The 19834-nt window shown below is 38.4% G+C and overlaps 1 protein-coding gene across 1 annotated transcript in view; it reads left to right on the top strand.

The window, feature by feature from the left end:
• Galntl6 (polypeptide N-acetylgalactosaminyltransferase like 6) overlaps window positions 1-19834 on the top strand; it is a 1205609-nt gene that overhangs the window by 968796 nt on the left and 216979 nt on the right. The window contains exon 5 of the mRNA XM_004640251.1: window positions 15699-15884. Coding sequence (XP_004640308.1) covers window positions 15699-15884 — 186 coding nt within the window. The remainder of the gene's footprint in view (window positions 1-15698; window positions 15885-19834) is intronic.

Raw genomic sequence — 19834 nt, 5'->3', positions numbered from 1 at the left:
TGGCAAATTCAGAAAATTTTTTGTAGAGGCTCCCAAGAAGGGATTATTTTGTTGTTATTTGATTGATTGATTGTTGGTCAACTGTTTAGTTTTTCACTTTGTTTTTAAAATTAAGAACCATCTCAGGGATGCTGATCTCTGGCTTTCTCATTACTTCATTCCCAAGACCACACCTTTCCTTCCCCTATCGTCCCCTGTCTTTCCTATCATAATTCACGTATCACGTGTATCTGTCGCCTAGCATAAATGGTTTCCGTTTAGAAGTATGATCTCCCCATGTGAAATCTTGCTGTATTTCAGCTGGGATTGTAAGCTGCAAAGTTCTGAGAGTAAAGCCCTGTTTTCCTCAACTCTCACTGTATCAATGCTTCGCACCATACATGCAATATATATATTTGCGACTTTTTGTATTCTAGGGAAGAGTCTACAAGGTGCTATGTTCAAGGTTGTTCAAAAGGAGGCATTGTGTTTCTAGTGTTGATTTCAATGCCTTCTAACTTTCAGTTTTATTAGCTACTTTTAGATGCTTCTTAATTTCCATTTGTTTCTTTTCATCTTAATGAAATATGTAGAAATGGTAGGTTTAGCCTCAACATCATGGACCCAGCCTAACACAGATTTTTTTTAGAGTCAGGCAGAATTTAAAAGGATAAATGATCTTTATAAAGATATTAAGAAAAATGAATCTCTCTGGGGAGAGAAGCTTTGGTAAAACACTAGCAGTTCAGGGCTTGGCTGTCTGCAGACAGTGGAAAAAAATCAACGTGATGTCTATCTCCATTTGCGACTGATTGCAGTCCCCTCTGTAGGTGAACTTTATCATGTGTGAAAATATTCCTGGGACCACAGGAGAGCACCATTAGCAGGGAAAGCATATATCATCGCTGTAGCTCCAAGAGAAGCAGCCCATTTAAATGAAGATAAAGAGGGCAAACAAAAGAATTACAATAGGAAATTTGTTGCTGGACTATCAGTAGAGGAGACATAATGCTGTCCTCTGTCATTGCTTGTCATGCCAGTGACAGACTATAAAACTCCCATTGCTCCACAATTCTGCATTTGTCACTTTCTGAGCCAACTTTCGCCTTGGCGGTTGCTTGGCATGTTTTCGACATATGATTTATTGCCTCATTTAATCAACACTGTGCAGGAAACAATGATCAATTTTTTTATAAATTGCACATTAGCCACCTTTCACGTATTCTTAGTGACAGAGTGATATAAACATATATGCATGTGTGTGCGTGTGTGTGTGTCTGCACACACTCATGCATTCTCCAAAGAGCATTTATTTATTGCTTGGTAAGAAATTTAAATAATGACTTCCATTCTTTCTGCCTGCCTAAGAAAGAGAAATTTATGCAATACAATCGAGGATAAACGCAGTCATCCTGCATCAGTGTTTTTCAGTGTTTACTGTCATGGAAAAAATAGCCGAAGCAGATTCTAGGACTAATAAATGACCCTGCTATAAAGGCTATTGCAATTTAAAGGCCCTATCACTTCATTTTACTTCCTGTTTGGTAAACACCTCTTAGACACTTTTGGGTAATTTCTCCTAAAATTTGGGGAGCTCTGACTTGACAGTTTAAAGGGAGCTGTGCACAAAGTAAGCAAAATTTTCTGGAAACGTTACCCATTTAAAAACGATACCTTGGACATTGATAAAGTACAAATGAAGTGCAAGCAGCCTACTCTAGGTTGTTGTCATACCCAAGGAGAAAAGTTGTCTTTTAGAATTCAGCGGTAAATAGGCAATTCATTCTGACATAACGAGAGAGTGCAGTGTCAACAGCCAGGGGTCACAAAAAGCAGAGATGGAAAAGACCTATTAGATCATTTCCTCCATTCCCCAGAGAAGACCTAAATTATATTTCACAGTGCGTTGTCCACTTTAGGTTTCAATTTACTCAGGCAAGGAGCTTTCACCACTTCCGATCTTTTTGAGAAACTTTACCTTTCCTCATGGCCCCTGCCTCCCTGGATACACTGACAAAATCTGAATCTCAGACAGATTTAACCTTGCAGACGACAACAGAAGTACTTGTCCTCACAATTAGATCTGTCATCTCAAAATTCATTTTCTCCTCTTTCAATAAGCTTCAGAGTCATCTCCTTGGTAATAATTCCCTTTGTTCTTTCCTACTTTCCCTTTGTGTTCAGTGTTTTCACCACATGCTTTTACACCCAGTCTGTTTGTTTGTTTGTTTGTTTGTTTGTTTGTTTTGGCAGAATTGGGGATTGAACTCAGCCCTTGCACTTGCCTGGGAAGCACTTATTCCACTGAGCCACTCCCCAGTCCCTTTTACACCCAGTTTTGATGAAACTTATTTCTTGGCTGAAGAGCCCTTCTGTAACAATATTAGTGATGGGTTCCAAAGATATGCAATGGGGGCATGTCAGGCAATGTTCCTTGTGCAGATCCAAAAGAATATCTTGACTAAATAAATGAAGAAATAAAAGAGATGGGTTCAGGAGCGAATGGGAGGAGATGCAACAGAGACCGTAAGTGTTCACAAGTCCTTCACTAAGGGAATGTAACAGACGCTGAAGGAAAGTGTGGGTCAAAGAAGGTTCGTTTTCTGAGAGGGGTGTTGCAAGGTATTTGCTCGACAAAAAAATGGCTCAGCAGAAAGGTCAAAGGTGAGGCTCCCACTTAAGTGACTCTGCTGAGCTAATAGGATAATGAGGATGGACAGGACACTCCAAAATGCAGAGGAGGGCCTCAGGTGGACTTGCAGCTGGTATGTACATTTTAGCTGGAGAAAAAGAACAGCATGCAAAAAGTGGTACTGATGCTGCGGCAATTCAGTGGGGAGACTGTTGGTCTCGGCTCTCTTTCATTAAAGAATGAAATAGATTTTACAGCTATTAGAGTCCCCTTGCCTACTTCAAATTCTTTGACTTCAGTAGCAATTGAAGACAGTTTTCAGTGCCTTCTAATTGAATCAATCTGTGTAGGCTCCCACCCTGTGATGGTCTAGGGCCACCTAACTCCTACAGAAAACTATAGATTCAGAAAACACCAATGATAAGAATACGCACTGTGTATTGTTAATAGCAACGCTATAACCATGTAAGTAATCTCACTCTCTAACAAAACATGACAAATCTAAAATACTTATTAAGATATAATAACATGGGAGATTTAAATCTTAAATATAAGAGAAAAATAGACTAAAAATAGAGAAAAATGGACAGCGATTGACTTCTGGTAATAAATTCTTAGTGATTTTTCTACTTCATTTCACTTTCCTATATTTTCCGTATCATCTATGATAATTATAGATTATTACTATAAGTAACTATTTGCCTGTCTTAGATCTTTTGCTACATAAAAGATTGCTGGTGGGTACATTTGAAATTGTTTTATTTCATTTTATTTACTCCTGACACATAATGGCTAGCATTTATTGAGTAGACTATCTTAAGAACTATATTTTCTGTATCACATCATTTATATTTCTTAAATTCTCTGACATCTATTTTCTGCATTTATGAATAGGATACTTTCCTTATCTGTAAAATGAGGATCAAATAAAATATTCCATAAATATATGATAGAGTAATGTCCCCCAATGTCGTAACTGCTCAACAAATGTGGTCATATTTATTACTATGTTCATATATTACACTGTCAAATTTTGATGCTTACACTACTGGTTCATCTCGTGCAAAATTCTGCCATATGTTGTTAGACATCACTAACTTATTTTCTAAATTTGGAATCAAGACAATGTCTCACTTGGTTCCTTTCCTCTGCTCTTCCTAAGAGCAGTGTCAAGAAATGGAGCAATTCCTAGAAAGGGCATGTCCTTAGCAGGTTAATTTACTCCAACAAGGGCGGACAACCCACTTCCTGCCTGCCTTCTTCCATTTCACCTCACAAGAATATCATGAAGAATTGGTTGTTTTAGTGGCCTTGAAAACAGGGCCAATTCCCAGATATTTAATTTAGTTTTAGTTTTAGTCCTGAAACTTTGGTGCCCAAACTATTTATTTGATAGCTGCTATATATTCTATATTAAAAATATTCACAATTGTCAGACTTTAAACTTTGCTTTTTTATATAATAATGGGTGTTTAGTGGATTAGAAATAGTCACCCTGGGGAATTTTTTTTCCATAATAAGAAGTTCTTAAAAGTATGACGAGTATCTTCTGCACTTAGCCGAAATTTGTTGAGATGTACATTTTAAAATTTCACTGGGACTTTAAAGCTGAATGTATACTCTTGTGCCTAATTGGTGGCTATCATAATGGTTTAATTTCTGCGGAAATCAATATACACCAAAAATATTGAATGTAAAGTCTCAAAAATCCGTATACTCATGCTCATAACACTGTTCACCATACCCATAAGGTGGAAGCCATTAAAATACCTACCCACTGATGAAAAAACAAACAAAATCTGGTATACAGATACAATGGCCTATTACTCTGCCTTAAAAAGAAAGGAACATGGATACAATATTATCTTGGTATTCACTAGGCCCTGGGTTCAGTACTCAGATATACATAGATAGATCAACAAACAGACAAGATTAGATTACACTCAACTTGCACAAATGGTAGATTAGATTAGATTAGATTAGATTAGATTAGATTAGATTAGGTTATTGTGGGGTAGGGAGATAGCTCAGCAGACTAAAGTGCCTGCTTAGGCAAGCTTAGGCAAGTGCAAAGACCTCAGTTAGATCTGCTTTGCCAGCCCTAATCCCAGGGAGGGCTGAGTCAACCAGAATCTGGGCATATAACTGTAATCCCAGTTCTGGGGAGTCTGAAAACGAAGATTGCCAGGAGTCTGACCTATATAGTGAGACCCTGTAACATCCAAATACATAGAAAAATAAATAAATAATCAAATAGATTATTGTATGCTTGTTACAAATGACATTTTTAAAAAAGTTGTCCTATTATTTTGCAACTCATGGAATCTTTAAAATATAATTAAAAGTACTGAGTTTTTATTTGGTTGAGAGTCTCACTATGTGGTTTAAACTGGCCTTGAACTTCTATGTAGTCCAGGCTGGACTCAAACTTGAGATGAAGTCCTGGAATTGCAGGTGTGCAGCACCATACCCAGCCCTGAATTATTAAAAAGATGTTTCCATTATATGAATGACTATTAATCACATGTATTCTCTATTATTTACAGAGTACATCTTGACAGCATGTTTGACAAAACTATTGAGTATTTTTAAGGTGAAATGTACAACAATGAACCACCGCCTCTGATGTGGATGGCTAGATGTGCATTTGCACAATTGAACTGGATTGTCATGTACTGGGCACGAATGGCATTTTTAAATCATTGCCTATTCTTTTGCAATGCACAGAATATTTAAAATATAAACATACTAAATTATTAAAAAGAAATTACCATTGTATAAAAATGTACCAAACATATGTGAGCTTATTACATTTAGCAATAATATTTCATCCAAAAGAATTTTGTGTTTTTCTCATTTTTTACTTATTTCCTTTTTCTTCTGAGAAAGCATTGCACCACCAGAACTAATTATGCAAATGAACTACTTTTGAATTAAATTTAATCCTATATTTCCTAACATTGTAGCCTCTGTTCACTGTGACCAAATGCCTACATCCACAACCTAAAGGGGGAAAGATGTGCTTTGGCTCATGGTTTCCAAGATTGCAGTCCTTGGTTACTGGATCCATAGCTTTAGACCTCAGGCAAGGCAGAAGCATTTTGGGGAAAGTTATGGCAAGGAACAGCTGTTCACCTCATGGCAGGAGATAGCAGAAAGAGAGGGAAAAGGCAGAACCAGAAATAAAGGCGCTGGACACAGGACAGCCTCGCACATTAGGCCTCCTCTCACGTTGGCCCTGCCCCCTAAGTCTTCATCACCTACCAACGATGCTAGCAAATTATCCGTCCATCAATGGACCCATCCACTATGAAGTTAGAGCATTCATGACTCAGCCACTTTCTGAAGCTCAACCTCTGAGCAGACAAGTTTTGAGGTGACATTAGAAATCCAAATCATAATGCTTGAGTAGAGAATATTCAAAGCCTTTATTCTAGATTTATATAAACAGAACAATTATAAACTATGAATTATGTTTGAATTACTTCATGTTATTTATTCAAAAAAGACAATTACAACTACTTTTAAAACATGTAAAATGCTTAGAAAACTATCATGCAATTTGAATAAGAATTACTTGAAAAATCTTCAGATTCTTATTTAAACATCTGAAGCATTAGACAAAATCATTATAGAATAATTTCTAGAAAAACAATAATAGTACTTGAATATTTTAACCATAATAAAATATACATTACTCTCAAAAATTTAAATAATGAATATGCAAATTAAATCTGTAATAAACAGAGCTGAACTAAGTCTATCTCAGATATGCTACAATTTTTTTTCTTTTTTTTTTTTTGGTGAAACCAGGGATTGAACTCAGACACTTGTGCTTGCCAGGGAAGCGCTTATTCTACTGAGCCATCTCCTCAGCCCCTATGCTACAATTGTTAAGGGCTGGCCAAATAGCTCAGTGGATTAAAGCATCTGTTTAGTCGCAGGGGCTTAGAGTTCAGTCTCCAGGCTTGCTGTGTTGATCCAGTCCACAGGCGCGCACTGAGACGCTGATTGAGACTGGGCATGGTGGCACATGCCTGTAATCCCAGCACTTGGGAGGTTGTAAACAGGAGAATCACTATGAGTCCAATCTAGTAGTGAGACCCTGAACATCCTGTAGACCCTTCCCTAAAATACAGAAAAAAAATTATATATGTAGTGAATTTTTAGAATTTTACCAAGATATCTAAATATCAATATGCCCTCTTGAAAAATGCATTTTTAAAATTATATACTTTAAATGTAAAAGATAACAAAATAAACATTTTAACCAGAGACCTGTCTTTCCCCACCATCTGCACATTGTGTTTTCCTGAAATAATTCTTAATTTTTAAATGTATTGTATCTATAATAGTGTAATAGTTTTCACCTCAGGGATTTTCATTCATAAGATGTTATCCAAATTATCTTTCATGTCCGAGCATTTTAAAGAGAGTCTCAACACCACCGTACAACTCTCAGCATGAGTTGAGACCTTTCCACGAGTGACCCACCACTGCTTACAGCTATCAGCTGCTCCATTACAGGCTCTACCCGGGGTGGGCAATAAACATTGTGTCTAAAGTAAGACTTAAAGTTATTCCTGTTGTATTTTTCTGAAAATGTTACACATCCAGCACTCTTCTTTCCAGTGTTGCCAGATGTACCAGTGGAATACCGCATCCTAAAATACCTCCCATCCTTTTTTATGTGAAAATATAGTGTTCTTTGAGCTAATCATAAAATACTACTAGAACTTTCCAAGTAAATGTGTCTATGGTCTTCCATATTAAGTTTTTCAAATGAGGACAGAGCTATCAGCAGATACTGAAAGTATTTAACTGGGAGTGAAAATACCAAGAAGAAAATGAACAATCAAACAGACCTCAACTGAGCCACAGCTATGCTACGTCGGGGCAGGAACTGGATTACCTCGCATCTAGGTTTATGCATCTATTTGCTCTGCAGTTCTCTCTATGCCCTGGTCAGAATAACTTCAGGTCTACTGTGAAAAGTTTAGGTAGCATTCCATCATTGGTGGCCTTTACAACTCTATGTAAAGAACTGTGAAGAATCTGAGACTTACTTGCATATTAACAAGGGAGTTAATTATCTATGACTTCAGGAAAAAGACGTGAGATTCTAGAAACAGAGACAGCCCACTTTATTATTCATAGCAAGCAAAATAACAGAATATAAGTTGCTGTCAGTTCCCTTTTCCTACTTCACTTGGAGAATGGATTCTTTCACTAGCAGTTTATATCTGGTTTTGATATTTTGTTTTTAATAAAGTTATATTGAGTTTAAGGAATTGAAAGCATTTTTATCAGACAACAGGCATGCCTACCCCTCACTCCAGAGGAAATCGCTATCACAGTACCAAGGCTATCGACAACCCAGTCCTTTACTTCTGAGCAATATACCATCTCTATCTTTCACATCTATTCACTAAGTATCCTATTCACCTGAGCAAATGGTAACCATTGCCTCTTTCAAAGGAGATGCAAAAGTTCAATCCACGTGTGAAACACACTGTCCATTTCTCTTTCCCATGATCGCATGAAGTTGAAAAGTCTCATGGAAAGTAAAAAACAAAGAAAGAAATCCTCAATTCCTGCCCACAAATGGTTCAGGCTATGAATAAAAAGTAACAGTTGCTTATTCCAGCTGAAAAAGGGCAGTATTTGGCATTTTTCTTGCCTCCCTTTAACATGGCCCCAAAGTGTTCTTAACTGACATTCAGGCTCTGTGAGATTGCTTTGTGAAACAGTAAAGCAACACAATCTAGCTGTGAGCTTCAGGTCAGCTTGCAAACAGCAGGATCCCCTTTATTCTTTCCCAACTGCTTATGTGAATCTGAATCCACACTAAATCCTCTCACTGGACTGGCTGATGTCTTTTCTGAAAAATATTTTATTTATTTATTTATTTGGTACAGTGTCTCACTAACGCATCTTGGACTCATAGTGATCCTCCTGTCTCAGCCTCCCCAGGGCTGGAATTATAGGTGCATGCCACCACACCCAGTTTCAGTACCAGGCATGCAGTACCAGGGACTGAACCTGGGTCCTTGTACTTGCCAAGCAGGCACTTAGACCACTAAGTTATCTCCCCATCCCTGATGTCTTTCATAGGTACCTGTTCATCTTAGGTTTGTTTTCTCATTTCCTTTTTTTCCCTATTAAAATATTTATGGAAGGAACTAAGTCAGTTTTCCTGAGGAGTTTCCCATGATTTGGAGATTGATGATTTTATCTCTGCTGTATCATTTAACATATTCTCCGATGCATTTATTTCATATATATATATATATATATATGTTTAGATACAGAAGGTGTCTTAGTTACTTTTTACTCGTTGCTGGAACAAATACCCGACACTCAAAATGAAGGAAGGAAAGGTTTATTTAGCTCACAATTACTGGAGGGTTCAGTCCATATTCTGCTGGCTCCAAGGCAAACGACAGCAGTTCATGCCCCAGAAAACAACGAAGAGCAGAGGAGGAGCAGCAGCTGCGGCGTCCATCAAGCCTCTCTCTCCCTTCTACGCTGACATCGGAGCTCCTCCAAAGTGGTGCCGCTGCCAAGATCAAGCTCCTCCAAAGACTGACTTTTCCACGGAAGCGGGCGGGGCGGCAGGAAACCAGGCAGGGTGGCTTCCTGCCTTTTTCAATTCCTGGGCCCTGCCCACCTGCAGGGCTAGGCCCCCATGCTGAGAACTGCAGGAGCTGATTCAGCCAAGTAGACACATGTATCAACTAACACAGAGGGGTAATCAAAGTCAGATTTAAGGCTTTAGACAAGAATGTTTCATAGGCAATAGTGTATTATTTTTCTGTCCAGTGACACCTACTATATTATTGTTTTGATATTAGGATCCTAATATGGCTTGATCAATTAATTTATTAGGGCTTGCAAAAGGGTGACATTTCTAATTCTATCTTATCTTCTTTTGCATTGTCTGGAATATATTTTTTCTATTTCTTTGGTGTTCTCAGCTCTTTCCCAGATGATATAAGGTGTCTTGAAATTAAAGGAACAGAAAATAGGACTTCTACAGATAGAACGGAGCTGAAATCAAAGCAGAAGTGATTGAATATGGTTTTATCAATTCTATTATTTTCTTGGTTGGACTTTTGTGTGTGTGCTCTTATGATTTCAAAAAATGTCTATATTTGAACACTCTCCAAAGGAGCAGATTTAGTGTGGCTACCAAGGACAAAAGGAGACTGACAAATCAATTTTTAGAATTCAACTAGAGAATTAAAATCTGTGTGCTTCTCCTGTGTTTCAGAAAAGACTGAAAAGGTTCTACCATCTCTGCTAGGTAGACAATTGTCCTTAACATTGTCCCCCTAAGTCTAAAAATACACATGACATTCACCAAGTAGTCTAACAAGTGGAAGAACAGCATATTCTCTAATCTTAAAGCACTTCTTATCTCTGTGGTAAAATCCCAGACTCCTCACAATGCTCAGAGTTACACTTCATAGTATATTCTCATGTAAAGATTAACCAAGAAAGTTAAAGATATGCATATCTCTTTGTGCTCATGATTTATTACATCTCAGAACTCATAAGGAGACATCATGTGTAGTAACTGGCACGCATTCTATATGGTCTTAAGTTCGTGTTCTACTATAATTCAACAACAGCATTGTGTAGACTTCAGAAGAATTTCACCTCCATGGGCATGTGCTTAAAACAAGGAATGGAAGAACATCACCTCTAGATTAGTGGTATCCCAGTTACCCCCCCCCACACACACACACACACCCTGATGTAAACTAGGCAATTACCTAAAGACATGGAGCATTGCTGGGCCTCAGCACCAGCTGCTGCACCCAGGGCTCCTGTTGGCCTGGCCTACAGGGAGCGCCCTGCTTGGGACATCTGGTAACCCTCTACAGCACAGGTGCTGACTAGTTTGCCTGCCCCTTAGAACTATTCTCAAAAGTGTTCCAGAAAGCTCTCTAAACTTTGTTACCGTAATTTTCTGACATAGTAAGTGTAACTTATTCAACAGACTTAAATCTTTGATGAACTTACAGTGCTTCAAAGTCATTATTTCACCCACAGTGACAGTCTTGTAGACAGCGAACTGCAGGAGGTTATATGTCTATTGTATTGACCAAAGAAAATACCCCTGAGTTAGCCTTTTTGACCAAACCTCTGATACATGTTGGCTTTACTTTGATTTAACTCTTACTTTCAAAACTGGATCACAGTGAAAAGAAGACACCAGAATACTAAACACTAGAAAGCACTTAGGGAAAGTTAAGTATTTGTTGAATTAGATCTGTTCTGTAAGTGAAACCTACAAAGGAAATCATAGAACTACAGCCTAGAAGGAATATTTAATATACACCAGTCACATCCCTTCACCTCATAGCTGATGGGGACAAGGTCAGACTGTGTAAGGTGATTCACACACACCCACATGAGCAGGCAGAAGAAGGACCCAGCACTTGTCTTTGACTCTTTTTTTGTTTGTTTTTGTTTTTGTTTTTGTTTTTTGCATTTAGGACATAGTCTACAGTGTCTACAATGCCTCACTACATAGATCAGACTTGTAGTTATCCACCTGTGTTCAGCCTCCCAAGAGCTGGGATTACAGGCACGCGCCACCACACCCAGTTTCCATCGCTGTCTCAGTGTGCCCTGGGGGCGGGGCCTGCACAACACACAAGGGATTGAATCCCCCAGCTGCTGTGTTCTGCCTAAGCAAGCGCTTTAGTCCACTGAGCTATCTGGCCGGCACTTGACTCTCTTGAATATGCACCTAGTGAACATGAAGATTTTAGTGCTCAGCTGGTACTCCAAACAATAAATTCATTAATGAATGATATATCCTTCATGTAAATCTACAGTGTATAAATGAAATGCTCGGAAAAAGAAAAATACACTTCAGAAAACTTATAAATTTCACACTTATAGTAGCGTGTCATCAAAATCTCACTTCAGTTTAGCTTGGTTTCATTATTGCCTGACAGTGACACAATAAATTCTGGTAAAAACTCTATATTTGAAGTTGTGCTCACTCTTCTGGATGGTGGGATATTTCTTAATGCCACTTCAATTTGTAGTCTAGAGCCCCTGACTTCACAGCTTTTAATGATTCTATTACTGTCTCACAATAAGTAGGAAAAATAACTATTACCAAAATACCATGAATTCTGCAGGAATTATTTAAAATTAAATGAGTTCAGAAGTGATCTCCGAAGATATTAAGCTTGAATTAACACAGAATCATGTTTAGCATCCTAGGAACAGTATTTGAGAAATGAATCTAAAATTGCACATGCTACAAAAAGACAAAATATTTTTTAACTTAAAGCCTTCCCCAACACCTCCAGTAGCTCCCTAGTTTAATATATAATTTGGTAATAAAACTGATGCTACCTACCTCCATTGTGATTTATGGGTAATTAGATGTTACAACTGAACTATTAAGTGAGCATGAACCCCAAAGGGCACTCAGCCAGATAATTAGCAGAGGCAAAGCAAGTTAATTATCACCATAAAGTTCAAACCAGAGGTATTGATATAAATATCTAGTGGACTTTATTTCTGGTCGACCCCGTCGTGCTCCACGAATTCACACTACATAATCTTTTTATTACATTAAAATAGACTTTGATATAAGAAAAGTTCACAGAATCAGGAAAATGTGTATGGAAGCGAGGAGGAAAGCAAACTTGTACAGGAAGTCCCCACTGAGTTCTGGAGAATTTCTGGTAAATCAAGAAGTGTGAAAGTTTAGATCTGAAGTTGGGCCCAGTCAGCCATGTGAAGGAGAAGCCCTGGGCTCCCACTTGGAACACACAGGAATTACAAATATTTTCCAGCAGCTTTCTCTATGGAGCTATAGACAGTTCTTCCCACCTCATCACCAGAGGCCACTTTGGTCTGTGAGAGTCAGAGAGGAAAATACAAACTGGAGTGCTGGGATGCTCCTTGGAGTTGTACATTTTTCAAAAGAACAGTGATAATTAAAGAAAGGAGAAAGGAGAAAGAGGCCTACCTTGACAGGCTTAACAAGTATCCACAGTCTATCGTCAGTCTTCAGTGACTGTGTAGACAGTTCCTTGAGGCCTCCACTCTATGCCCATATAACCAATTTAAACAAATTTTACAAAATACCACTCATTTGTAAATTGGTAACACAGAAAGACTTTAATACCCAAGTAAATGACAATGAGGTTGAAACTTTTTAAGCATGTATTACTTGGAGAAGTCTTTAAAGGACCTTTACATACCTGAAGCCAGTCTAAAGATTATAGGTACTTGAATTCAGCAAAGTAATCCAATATAGTCCAATAGTCCATAATAATAGTGGAATATCAGCAGAACTGACTGAGCCCTTTATAGCTCAGCATATTAATATCATTTTACTTTTTATTCCTCGTGGTTATACTATACAGCTTCTCTGACTGCAGTAGAACACCCATCTCTGACAAAACAAGACAAAAAAGAGGGATATAAATAAAGGTCCATTTTGTAGTGACAAAAAAAATATATTTGTATATACAAGATAGTTAGGATAGATATGCAGCTACTTTCTCTTAGTTCAATGAGAAGAAAGATTTGTACTAATATTGCTTAGACAAGATAGTCTACATCTTGTCTTCTGAATAACTACTGTGAAGACAACAATATGCAAGGTATTAATTATTGTAACTGTCCTACTAACCTGTTTTGAAACTGTTTCATTGCTATTTTATCTTTTTTCTCATTAAAATGAATAAAAGATAAAAACAACAAATAAATAAAAATAAAAAATGAAACACATGTGACTGTGAGGAATGCCCCTCACAGGGTCTTTACAGACTCCGGCATGCACAGTACCCTCCTCCTGGTCCCTTGTCATTTAGCCTTTACCTTTGATTGTGTAACAGTAGCACTTGCTTTGACTTTTCTTTCCCTGCCAAAGTAGTAAAGCTTCGGTCTTATTCACAGGGGATACTGTGTTTTATAGATGTTCAAAATCTTTCTTGGAGCCCTGCACACAGGATGCAGAGGCTCGTGTGCTGGAGAAGAGGCATGAAGGGGTGGGACCAGGGCTTTGGTGCTCTGCAGAGAAGGCCTGTCTCAGAGCAGAGGGGCACAGTAGGACCAGCCTCTTGGGAGGGATGCTGTGAAGCTGTTTATGCACTCCCAAGTATTCATTTATCGCTCGACCAAATTACTTTCTTTTATATTTACAATAGTTAAAAGATGATGAATTATCAAAATCTCATCAGGAAGCAGAAAATTCTATTTTTTCATTTCAGAGTCAGCATTCAAAGGTGTTCCTTCAGCGAGATATGCTATTTTTCTTACTAAATGAAAGCAACTCACTGGGTTCTCCAATTGTTGCCTTAATAGATGATTTTTTAATGAACACTGGCCACACTGTCATCAGGGGCTAACTCAAAACGTGCCTACCCACCCACTGTAAAAGGAAAATAAATCCTCAGTGTCTTGGATTTTATGTGGGAGGAAATTCAAGCTGAACGAGTTCGTGTGCCCTACCCATCTATGTCATTTTAACAAGCCACACTTCCAGGACTACTTTGATTCTAAATCCTGTTATCTGTGCTTTCCATAGTCTCAATTCCATATCTCTGTTAGTGATAGGAAAAACAAAATAGTACCTGATTCTTTTGTAGTGCAAATTAGAAAGTTAAATATAATTTTAATTTACTCTTCTGTGAAGTGAATACAGAGCAGTCAAGAAAAGGGAAATTAAGTATTTTTAATTACACTAATAGAAAGATAAGAACAAGAATCAATGCTATGTAAGAGAAACAGATTCCCATATCTGTTAAATTGGACAGGGATTATAGATCTCCTTGAATCCTTGTTGCTATGGATTACAGGAAGAGATTTAATAATACTGCTTTTGGCTACAGACATGTACAAGAAGCTTCAAAAGTAAATAAATAGCATGCTGTACAATAAGACTCCATTTCAATGAGTATTGGGCTATACTTGTCAGAAATTCTACTAAAGCACTCATAATGTCTTAGGGGAGATGAAAGTAGGAAATATAAATATATAAGTACATACCACACAGAAATCTACCAAATGCACTAGTTTGTCATAAAAAGGACTGAAATATTGATGAGTTTGCTCACAGCAAGGAGGAGGACCTTTTTCTGTAAATAAGTTACTTGATTTGACTCTGTTCCCACTGTTTGCTCTCAATTTTGTGAAGAATCACTTCCAACTTTAAAAAGCTAAGAAATATGTCCAAATCTGAAACAGTTCAGTTCAAAATGACCGTGTGGCATTTCTCTGGCCTTCCTGTTCCATTTGCAACTAAAGACCAACTCAGTAACTTTGCTGCTTCCAGTCAGAAAAGAGGGCTGGGTTTGTTTCCAGGTTACTACCTGTGAAAGCTCATGGGTTGTGTGAATCTCATTGATTCCACAGGTACTTTTCCTGTCTTGTTCTACATGCATTCTTTTCAGCACAGAAAATACTAGACTAGGCTTGGCATACAGTCCTCTTGTTGGGAAGAGCCTGTATGCCAGGATGTTCATCTGACTTCACATAGCAGGAACCAGAAGGCCAAGGCCCATCTTGGCAAGTGCTTCCCAGGACTGACCTGGAGGTAGCTGACCAAGAGTCGCTACCTGGCAGAACTCCTGTGGTCTCTGACTTTTACTGCATTTAAACAAAGGGCAGTATTTGGAGAAATAAGAAGTGACCAACCAGATAGCTCAGCACCTGTTTAGGCAGGTGCCGTGACAGGGGTTCAATACCCAGTATGCCATGCCAACCTCCCCTACCTCCTCACAGTGCACTGAGATGGTAAAAGATACTGGGTGTGGTGGTGCGCGCCTGTAATCCCAGTGCTTGGGAGGTTGAAAATAGGAGGATCACTATGAGTCCGATCTGTATAATGAGACCCTACCCTATAATAGACCCTGTACTAGATACATTTCTTTAAGAAGTGCAAACCTTTTGAGGCTCTCTCCTCTAAATGAGGAGAAGAGAAACACGGCCTTTCAAACTATTATACTAAGAATCATCCCCTACTCTCTGTGCTCAGTATCCATGAATGATTCTGCTGCAGCAAATGTTTTACATTCTTCCTATGTGTTCATTGTTTCCTCCCTAGAACATTTGAAAGATAAACTAGAAGAATACATGGCTCGATTTTCCAAAGTAAGAATTCTTCGAACCAAGAAAAGGGAAGGACTCATTCGAACCCGGCTCCTGGGGGCATCTGTGGCTAGAGGAGAAGTGCTGACCTTTCTGGACTCCCACTGCGAGGTCAACGTGAACTGGCTGCCCCCGCTCCTTAGTGAGTACATGAGGTCGCCGCTACCCGCTGGGCAGCAGGGAGCGGAGGGAGGCTGGGTCCCCAGAGGGAGGGCAAGGTTTCTGTTTAAACTGCAAACAACAAAAACGAGACACACTTTCTCCAACTTTGACACTAAAAATACTTGAATGACATCTCAACCATTACGGAAGACAATGGCATTTTAGGTAATACTAGCTGCAATCTAACTTAAGGTTTTAAACTTTTATCTTAGATGTCTTCCTTCGTCACAATTATGTTCATTGGATAAATGCTACAAGAAAACATACACCCAAGCTTTTATACTCATCTTTTAATGCAGTAAAATTGAAATGCACACACATTCACATTTTAACAATTATTGAAAGACTGGGGGAAAAAAAGAAAATTATTCAGACTCAGAACCTAAAATATCAACACTTTGACATGTTCTTTGATTTGTTTTTGTCTTTTGTTTTTTGTTTTCTTTTGTTTTGTTTTTGTTCCTTGAGATAGGGTCTCCCTATTTGGTCAAGTCTGTCTTGAGCTCATTATGTGGTCCACAGTGACCTCAAACTCATGGCTTTCCTGCCTCATCTTCCTGAGTGCTGGGATTACATGCATGCACCACCATGCCCAGCTTGTTCTATGATCAATAATGCCATTTCTTTTTGTTGTTCTTTCCACTTCTGGTACCGTCCTATATCCCTAAGTATATGACCCCCATATTCACATAGAACCCCCCAATAGTTTAAGTTACTCTCCATGTAATAAGTTCTAAATGTTCATACTATGGCTAGTAGGAGAGACAGAAGGAAACTATGCCGCATCACGCTTGAACTGTTACAAACATGAACAAAATGAAAGAAATTTAAGCTAGAAATGTAGCTGTAGCTCAATTTAAACTTGAATATTTTTGTTCTTATTTTACAATGAAGTCCAATATAAGCTCTACTTATAGTCAAAAAATAACTCATAGTTTTGAAAAAAAATTTAGTCTAAGAAATTCTCGGTACACTTATATTGTACTCCTTCCTATTCATCCAGATTTTGCTAAATCAGCTTTCACTGTAAGATATATCCCTGGCCTCAGAACTAAAGCCAGTGACAACTGCCTGCACAATAGCTATCTCAGGAAGAACAATTTGCCGTTGACTGCTAAGTAAGATTTCAGCTCAAAACAGTCAAACTTCCTTGGTAAAAGATGGGGTGAGGAATTAAATTCAAGTTTAAATTGAGCAACATTTACATTTTCTAACCTAAATTTCTTTCAGTTTGTTCATGTTTGTAACAGTTCAAATGTGATATGGCTTAGTTTCCTTCTGTCTCTCCTACTAGCCATAGTATAAACATTTAGAACTTACTACACGGAGAGTAGCTTAAAGTATTGGGGAGGATTCTATGTGAATACGGAGAGTCATATTCTTAAGGATATAGGATGGTACTAGAAGTGGAAAGAACAACAAAAAGAAACCATACAGGAGTTAAAACAGAGAACACCCAAAAACTGTCTCCACCACATCACTCCATTCACATACGCTTGCACAGGTGACTGCCCAGCGTTCCTAATGACAAGAATGTCTCAGTGATCCAACCATCAGGGACTCCTCTGAGCCTTTAATTAAAAGTACCTTGTCCAAGGACATAGCAATTTAGAGCTTCATCAAGGAACAGCAAGATTCCCTCAAACTGAATTTGACCTATATGTTGTTGAGTACTCAAGAAGTCAGCAAAAGGCCTCACTTATTTATGAACCAAAGCCACTCCTATGTACCAACTATGGAGTCTCTGATTGTTCACTATGAATCTAATAAAAAAAAGAGGAGAGAGAGAGAGAGAGAGAGAGAGAGAGAGAGAGAGACAGAGACAGAGACAGAGACAGAGACAGAGACACAGACAGACAGAGAGAAACAGAGTGAGAGACCCATAACCCACCTTTTCTCATTAAGCATTTCCTATAGGCCTGATGGGTAAAGAATGCTTCAAGCTCTGGATCACTATCTTTTTGTATTTTCCTGTATCAGTGTCTTGACATATCGCCCAAAATGAAAAAAAAAAAAAAAAAAAAAAAAAACGAGGCAGATCCAGTTTCCTGACTCATTTTTCACCTTGGGATTGTACCTGAATTTCAATTTCCTATTAAGAGTCTGTTTGTTTGATCCCTGGAAATTGAAATGTAGGCAGAAGCCTTGGATGAAAAATTAGTCATGCAGCTTTCACCCTAAACTAGTACAGCTGGAGGAGAGCTGAACAGAAATGCGGAGTGAAGGTTGACAGTTAATTTAGCCGACTCTCTCTCTTAGCCTCACCTTGCAACTCCTTGTTGGTCAAGAAACTTGTAAATCAACCTGATTCTGAATTTGATTGAAAAAAGTCAGAAAGCCCTAATGCTAAAATAACTGCAGAGGTGAGAGAAGAAATATTTTGACGTCTCCTCAGTCACACACGTCTCTGGGGAAACACCATTTACATAAAGATTAAAACCTATTATAAGGCTTGCCCAGGAGAAAATGAGTATGTAGAGAGCCACTGCTGGAGGCTAACCTGAAATACTGCATAGAGGCTTTCCATCTACCAATTAGGTAAAATAACACAACAACAATCACCATGGCCTCTGGGTTTCCTGGGGTCACCCTGCCCACCCTACCTGCTGGACACTGCAGCCCTTTCCAAGCCCCAGCATTCCCTAGTCTCCTCATCCTTTTTTATTTTCCTGCCATCTCATTCACTACCTTCTAAGAGAGTTTCAAATTTATTACATCTCTTAATTGTTCATCCTCTGTTCCTGACTTTTTCAAAATGTTTTATTAAGTTTTTTGGTATAGTGTAAACACACACACAACGGTCACATTCAGCATCGGGAATTTGTACCTATCCATGATGTATCCTATTTCCTCTTTTCCTTTTCTTTCCAGTCCCCTTCATTCCCTTCAACTGCTCTTCAGTCCTCATTTATTAGGTCCACTCCTGACTCTTGTGGCAGTGGTCACAACTGCATCCCCAGAAAAGTGACTGGTACCTAGATTTTACTCATAGTGATTACTGAAATATGAATAAAAGAACAAGTGGGATAACAGGGTTGTAGATTTGCAAGGAAATCGATAGATTTTGCATCTGCACACCTTGTTTTATCAGCATCATGAACATAAGGCCACTCTTGTTGCAGCCATTTCTTTCCTGTCTTATGTTTAGCAGAAACTTCTGAAGCAAGTGGACAGTCCCCTTCCTGGGACAACGACCCCTGAAACAGATTTCATTTACGCTAGGATCTCTAGGAAAACTGTGATTCAGAAATAACCAAACTCCATAATATTTCTAAATGATATCTTATGTTTAATGTCACATGCCATATCCAAATGTCTTTCAAATAACAAGAGACCAGATGTTCATACTTAACTGTTCTGCCTGTCAGACAGCACTTGTTTGATATGATAACTATTGGTTAAATGCACATTTTGGAAAGAATTATACTTCACACATAGCTATTTGAGATCAATCAAACTAGGTGAGTGGCCAGTTCTTTGTTCTGGACGTGAATGGTGTCACAAGAACAAGATCTATATAGGAAAAAAAAAAAAGGTCTATATAGGAAAAAAAGGTGCGAGTATATAAGGGGAAAAAATCATCTCTTAGCTACAGCTACAAGATCCCATTCAGGTTATTCCTAGCAGAACCTGACCAACCTGTAACAAGTTATTTAACCTGTCCAAGCTCAGTTTCTTTGCTCAATAAATAGAATGGCCATTTCTGAATGCTAATTTAGAGACTCACTAGCAGGATTAGACATAACAATAGCACCACACCATCCAACACTTTTTGTATGAGATGAAAAAAGACAAAAGTTATATGACTTTGATGAACAGTAGGAAAATAGGCCTGAACAAAATCTCTGGCATGCCTGAGAGCAAAGAACTTTATGTCTGATCTGTCAGCACTTAAGGAGGGCCAGCCATCACGACTGTTATGAGATTAGA

The sequence above is a fragment of the Octodon degus genome, unplaced genomic scaffold (assembly GCF_000260255.1).
Source record: "Octodon degus isolate 3935 unplaced genomic scaffold, OctDeg1.0 scaffold00121, whole genome shotgun sequence".
NCBI lineage: Eukaryota > Metazoa > Chordata > Mammalia > Rodentia > Octodontidae > Octodon > Octodon degus.
Note: the sequence above shows the minus strand (reverse complement) of the source record. Positions and strands in the feature narration are given on the sequence as shown.